At 37.6% G+C, this 7229-nt stretch overlaps 1 protein-coding gene across 1 annotated transcript; it reads right to left on the bottom strand.

Moving 5' to 3' along the window:
• Positions 1-1647: 1647 nt before the first annotated feature.
• Positions 1648-5871, bottom strand: LOC110937332. The gene is made up of 4 exons (XM_022179734.2): positions 5718-5871; positions 3939-4994; positions 3398-3517; positions 1648-3007 (listed from the first exon to the last, which is right to left on the bottom strand). The coding sequence occupies exons 2-4, from the start codon at positions 4908-4910 to the stop codon at positions 1850-1852; spliced, it is 2250 nt and encodes a 749-aa protein (XP_022035426.1). The 5' UTR covers positions 4911-4994; positions 5718-5871; the 3' UTR covers positions 1648-1849.
• Between the last annotated feature and the right edge of the window lie 1358 nt (positions 5872-7229).

Raw genomic sequence — 7229 nt, 5'->3', positions numbered from 1 at the left:
GTTCTCTCTCTTCTACATCACAAACACGGTTAGTTTACTATATTTGAATTTAGTTTTACCATTTGTTTTGATTTCTTGTTAGTTTATTTTTTTAATATATATTTTACTTTATTTATCATTACTGGTTTTAATAATATCAAACCGGACCCATTTGGCCATTTACTTCGACCAAAGGGAACATTGGTGGCTACAAAAAAAGGTATTGTCTGGTGAATTTAAGTTAAAACTTAGACTAGAAGGTATGGGGGCCGGCTTGGCCCGGCTTGGCCCGGCGCCGGACCCCCACACCGCCCCCCTCTTCCGGCAAGCATCACAACCGGCAACCTCCAGCCGGGTGTGCCGGGCCATCCCCTCCTTCCTCCTCTCACATAACCTATACATACATACATATATATACATAAAGGGGTTCATCCCCCACCCCCCTAGATCCATCCCCTCCAAGCCACTCCTACGTGGCGCCTATGTGGCGGCTCATCCCCTCCAAGCCCATCCAAACCATACCTTCTAGTCTTAAAGAGTCTTCGATCCTTTTATGAAGTTCCCGACATGCAACAATCACCTAACATCAACATACCTAGTCCCACAACCTATTATTCGTCAAAAGCATTCGAAACTAAGGGCAAAGATTTGAGGCCCCGGCATACCCAAGTCACTCATCTCTTGTGTACGGCCAACTCACAAGTCATTCAGTTGACTAGAATCTAGAGCTTTATTTGAGTGTACTTTTATGTTGAACTTGAGCTATTTGCAAAGAATTGAGTAAAATAACGTATGCGTAAACTTCAAAAGTCATGTTGAACATTTTTTTAGTTTTTACTCGGACGTTGTATTTGCATACACATGATGATACACGTATGATAACGTGTATAATACAATCGAATAGAGGATAGAGTTGAGTGAAATGCAAGAGTATCGGGTCAACTAATAAACTATCTTATGTTTTTTAGTAAAGATTACTAAACTCAAGCGAACCGAACTTGAAAGTAGTGATTAGATCATTGAGCTCGAATTGAAGTCAGGAATGAGGGTTTTAACAGGCCCGTGATGGGTTTCATGTTTAACGCTCAAGCTCAAACAGATTATCGTTTCATGTTTACCAGTTTGGATTCACAGTTTAGGCTTTATTGGACCAGAAAAAAAATAATGAAATTATTAGTTTAAGGTTAGCTATTGTTACCCATTTTCCAATTGTTGCCGATAAGAAATGTGGATTCCTGATTAATCAACATTTAAAGGGTTGTTTAAGGGATATCCAACTTTTCGTGAAGACATCCTCCAGGCCTCCATAAGAAGTGTGACTGTTCCGATGTTTCTTTAAAACTTTTAGGGTAAATTGCATTTTATGTCCTTTTAAGTTTCAGCAAAAAAGTTCAAGCGCTATCTTTTAACTAACGAAATTACAACAGTTGTCCTTTATGTTCTATTTTTTTTTACACGCAGTGTCCTTTCTCCCTAAAAGGATTACTAAAATAAAGGACATCCGTTGTAAAGAAATTAGAACATAAAGGACATCCGCTATTATTTCGTTAGTTAAAAGAACATCACCGGAAATTTTGTTGAAACTTAAAGGACGTAAAATGCAATTTACCCAAAGTTTTTATATACATTAGATCACCATGGATAAAGAAGATATATGATATTTGGCCATTCGAAATAAAACACAACCTAATTGAACTCATAAATAGACAGAAAGTATGACACCTACGTTCCTTATGATTACATACCCAATTCCCAAACAAGTCTCTGACCGAAACATCATAAAATCCAGTTAGTAATTTAATGCCAACAGTGAAACGGGGCAGCACAAGTTTCTCATTTTTAACAATGAAGCAAAAGAACATACCTTTGATCAACGGTGAACTACAGAAGGCCCAGCAAATGCATATCGAGAAGAAACAGGGGCAGGTCTGTATTCAGTTTCTTCCACTCTCGGAACCACATTCTGGTTGTAATTTAATGGTTCATACGAGGAATTTCCCGGGTATACTCTTTCTACTCTTTCAGATAAAACAGTTTCAGGACCAAATCTGTAAGAACTGGAAGGAGGTGGCACATGATGAGGCAGATAACGCTCGACCAAATCAGAATCTTGTTCATAAGGATTATACGGTACAGATTGATGAAAACCGATAGCAGGATTATGACTAGTTGAATCAATGTTTGGAGTAACTGAAGTTGGATTCTCTTGTCGGGATTTAAGGCCATACGTTCTATAGTCTCTTTCACTGAGAAAAAGCGCATCACTTGGGGACCATGAATATTTTCTTTCTTGATCAATTTTATACGGATCATACGCAGGAGGTGCTCTATCTCTATCTCCTCTAAGTCCATGACTTCCATACCCTTGTTCGGTCAACAAAACCGGAGGAGAAGTCAAAGTTGGGTCAGATGGTCTACGAAGGTAAACTGTATCAGAGTGGGGGGCGTCTCTTTCTAGATCAGGTTTGTAAGGATCATAAACGGGATGCCTATCTCCTCTAAGCCCATAACTTCTATAATCTTGCTCGGTCAACAAAACCGGTGGAGAAGTCAACGTTGGCTTTACGAACTGAGCAGTTTCTTGTTCAGGTCTACTGATAAAAACAGTATCCGTGCGGGCCCCTTCTCTTTCTAGACCGGGCCGATACGGGTCATAAGCAGGGGGGGCTACAGTAGGTCCATCTCTTCTAAGCCCGTAACTTCTATACTCTTGCTCGGTCAACAAAACCGGTGGAGAAGTCAAAGTTGGCTTTACCATCTGAGCAGTTTCTTGTTCAGGTCTACTGATAAAAACAGTATCTGTGCGGGCCCTGTCTATTTCTAGATCAGGCCTATAAGGGTCATAAGCAGGGGGGGCAACAGGGGCTAAGTTTGTGTGCCTCTCTCCTCTAAGCCCGTGACTCCTATAGTCTTGTTCGGTTAATACAAGTGATGAAGAAGCAACAGTTGGCTTTGGCTCCCGAACAACAGGTTGTGGATTTGAATGCAATATTGGAGCCGGCTTGAATAAGTTTGTTAGCCTCTTTACCTAACAAGAAGCAGAAAATAGAAAATCTTATCATGAAATTAAATAGATAGCAATAAAAGTATAAAACTATTTCTCTTAACTTCTATCTTTTACAGTAAAAGCCCCCGAACTTGCAAAAATACTCCTTTTACGGTAATCTTTGACTGTTATAAAGTAAAAACAATGATGTGACGGATGAAGTGTCAGTAAGTTTGCCATGTTAACTTTTTCCTGATATGGCAGCTGAAAAAAGTAGTACCATGCTTACAACGTTAAAGCTTAATTTATATTAACAGTTTCAAAAGTTAGTTATCTGTGGAGATTACAAGAATGGTATCCAAAACAGAAATCAAACCAAAATTAGTTAGTTATTTTAAAGCTTTTGATAAAAAAGTGCAGAGAGGGGCTCACTTGATCAAAAGTTAACTCAGTCTTAAACTTGTGAGTTTTTTCATCATAACTCTCCTTAATGGCCTTCTTGAATACGCTCTCGGGTAGTGGAAGACAGTCCTCATAAACCTCAAAACGAACCTGTAAAATTACTAATGATGAACACCCAAAAAATGAAGCGAATATCATAATTTGGGGAAATAACTAAATAAAAACAAAGGGTAAATTACACTTTTCATCCTTTATGTTTGTATCGGATTGCAATGGAAGCCCTTTAACTTCAATACTTACAGTCACAATCCTTCCTTTATAAAAACCATTACACCCAACGGCCTTGGCACTAACATGGTTAAAATTTTCAGTTAAGTATGGCATGTGCCTTGCACATGAGGGTGGGTAGGCTATTAACTGAAAATTTTTAACCAGGTTAGGGCCAAAGTACGTAGGGTGTAATGGTTTTTATAAAGAAAGGATTGTGACAGTAATTATTGAAGTTAAAGGGCATCCATTGCAATCTGATACAAACATAAAGAATGAAAGTGTAATTTACCCAAAAACAAACCTGAAGAGGAAATCCCCCACCAAAAGCAGCCGGTTCAAGTCTCATACCCCCATGAGAAGTCGCTTTGTAAATACCATACAAAAGCTTTACACTAATATCAAAGAGGAAAAGCTTCATACCAGGCTTGATACCCATAACCAGGTCTTTCTTGTGTGCTTGGACACCCATCACGCGGTAATGATAACAATCCCCTTTAGTTTTCGCATTGCACATAAATATAAGCCCACCAACGTCTTTCATATCATTGTTTCTTGAATGGTTTTTTGATGAACTTCCCACTTCTTTCTCTTTTCTGGAATGAGACCCTTTATTTGCAACTTCAGGTTTTTGATATTGATTATTTACTGGTTTAACCTTTTTATTATGCTTCTTCGGTTTCTTCACAAGATTTTTGGAATTCTGGATTTCCTTTGAACTAGAAGGCATAGGGTTTTGGTCGGAAGACTTCTTCTCCATTTCAAGTTTCGAATTTGACAATGTGACAATTTTCTTCTTTTTCTTTTTGTTATTTGAGGGTGACAATGCTGAGCTGGATTCCCCAAGTTTATTGTTCACATTTGAGGACTTCTTCATAATTTCCTTTTTAGGTTTTAAGGACTCCGGGGTTTTCTTATTCGAGGGTGACAATGCTGAGCTGGATTCCCCAAGTTTATTGTTCACATTTGATGACTTCTTCATAACTTCCTTTTTAGGTTTTAAGGACTCCGCGGTTTTCTTATTCGAGGGTGACAATGCTGAGCTGGATTCCCCAAGTTTATTGTTCACATTGGAGGACTTCTTCATAATTTCCTTTTTAGGTTTCAAGGACTCTGGAGTTTTCTTTTCCGAGGTCAATGTCGGTGAACCGGATTGATCAAGTATCGGTTTTTCATCTGAGAACTTCTTTACCAGCCGACGTCTGCGCTTCCTAGACTTTTGGGCTTTCTGTGCGTCGCCTTCATCGGCTTTCGCCGTATTCTTTTCTGGTGACATAGTGTTTCAAAGCAATAGTACACACTTTATCTCTTAACTTTAAGAACCACCAAACTATTCACCATACACATAAACATACAGAGCCTGAAACAATAAAGATTTGTAAAAAACCATGAATACATAATAAAGCCAAGAAACCAAACGCCTTAAAAAAACATTAAGCAAGCAGAACCAGGCCGTTCAGGAGCCTTTTAAAAACTAAGACTTAATCATGTGACCATTGACTACGCAGATAAATAAGCACTTCCATTTCATATACAACATGTCACTATATTCTGATTAGGTTATCACATTGACATGTTAGTTAAAATTTTATACTAAATTGCAATTCCACATTGAACTTACAAAAGGAACTGGTTACAATTACACTTTCAAGTATATTATTTCTTCCTTAGGTTAGCTATAGCACAAGGACAATCTCCTGCTTTCTTTCTTTCATATCGAAGCGATCACTTTCCGCCAAAGTTTGATGTAAATTCTCCTTAACATTTTCCAACTACTAAGGATATGTGTGCTGCTGATCTTTTGGTTTAACACACATATCATATCATCCAAGTTCAACAACACTTATCTGCTTGATCTTTCATGTCAAAAACCTAGTTCTCGATTCAGATCCTTCTAGTGATTCATAAAATTATAACAATTTTATATCTCAAATCACAATCTACATATAATTAGAACAACTTCTAGGGCAACGAAGCAAATAATTACAGAATTAACGAACAATTTCAGATTAGAAACAATAATCAAACAAGTCATGCGGCTGACTAAAAGTTTATAACTTAGATCAGTCAGAGAAATTGTAACCTCGAAGATCTGCAGCAAATGAGAATTACAGTCGTCGACGAGAACGGAATCCGGCACCGATAAACAGATCGATAATTGCGAAGATAAGAATTTGGGGAAGATATTTGGTGATGTAACGGGTAACCTAAAAAGCAACTTGAACAAGAGTTCGTGTTGGGCCTAACTTGTTAAGCTTATTGGGCCGGTACTTGAATCTAGGTAGAGGTTGGAAAAAAACCCGGACCTGGGTATTTAAAAACCGGTTTTTTTTATACGCGAACCTAACCTTATTCGAAGGGTTGGGACCGGGTATACATATCCTTCGCAGAACCCGAACCCGTAACTGGGTTTTTCTGTGCCTGTTTCATACCCGGGTTTACATAATACCCGCATCAGGTTTTAAAAAACCCGAAACCAGGTTTGCATTGGATATGACCGTTGGACTGCATGTTGTGTTCACATAGGCCTTTTATGACCGTTGGACTAACGGTAATAGAAGTGTTGGGGGCTTGTTTTGGGTAGCTTTTAAGGCATATAATGTGCATAAATAATGGTTTGATGTTTGGGTAAGTCATACCACTTGAAAATACACCAAAATCACCAAAAAAAACTCTTAAAATGGCTTTACAAAGAGCTACATCTATCGTTGGGGTGGGTTCTACAACTTCGCAAATGCACTTTGATGTAATCTTGTTTAATTCCTAAGTTTTTAATAATATGGGAAGTATTTTATATATACCTTCATGTTTATACATTCAATTATGAAGTCAAATAACAAAAAGCTATAAAAAATCACTTACAAACTCGCACAAAAGTTCTTTGCATGTCTTCTATTTCTTTTCAGCGCACCGGGTTCTTTGAATACCTGTATCAGGTTTTTTGAATACCCTATGCGGGTTTTTTAATACCTGATTCATACCCGAACCCGCAAATAGGGTATTCTAATACCCGGTATTGAAAACCGGAACCCGGTTATTGGCAATACCTGAAAATTCTAAATCCGGTTATACCTATACCCGAGTATGTACCCGAACCTGGGTATTAAAAAAACCCGGTTTTGTGCACCTATAATTGAAGGAATGGTCTGAGAGAACCCAATCAATGCTTTGATATGGCCTGAATTGATGGAGGTAAAGACTAAAGAGACTTTTTGTTATCCTTTTTAGCAAGTTGTACCCAAGTTTCGTAGGTACGTAGTGATAGGAAAAAAAATATTAATGACAGAGTCTGTTAAAATAAATACTTTGGTAGTTTTTTTTTTTTTTTTGGGTATTTATAATTGTTATTTGTATCACATTTTGGAATGATTGGAGTTAAACACTAGTTTATTTAAGAAAATATGTTACTTATTTTAAAATACACTTTTACATAAGAAAATATGTTACTTATTTTAAAGAGTAAATTACGTTTTTGGCCTTTGTGGTTATATCACTTTACTATATTAATCTAAAATAAGAATTTTTAACATATCTGCCCCCATGGTCTCTATAACTAACCATTTTGGCCCCTAAGTCTAGAGATCATTGAGGCCAC

Source organism: Helianthus annuus, chromosome 4 (assembly GCF_002127325.2).
Source record: "Helianthus annuus cultivar XRQ/B chromosome 4, HanXRQr2.0-SUNRISE, whole genome shotgun sequence".
Lineage (NCBI taxonomy): Eukaryota > Viridiplantae > Streptophyta > Magnoliopsida > Asterales > Asteraceae > Helianthus > Helianthus annuus.
The sequence above is the reverse complement of the archived record's forward strand: the minus strand, read 5'-3'. Positions and strand labels throughout refer to the sequence as shown.

What these genes read in the sequence shown, in the direction of transcription:
- LOC110937332 (XM_022179734.2), bottom strand. Translation starts at nt 4,910, where the DNA reads ATGTCACCAGAAAAGAATACGGCGAAAGCCGATGAAGGCGACGCACAG. An exon ending in GTGGGGGATTTCCTCTTCAG is followed by an intron (nt 3,518 to 3,938) that starts GTTTGTTTTTGG and finishes GTAATTTTACAG; the next exon opens with GTTCGTTTTGAGGTTTATGA. An exon ending in CTGAGTTAACTTTTGATCAA is followed by an intron (nt 3,008 to 3,397) that starts GTGAGCCCCTCT and finishes GCTTCTTGTTAG; the next exon opens with GTAAAGAGGCTAACAAACTT.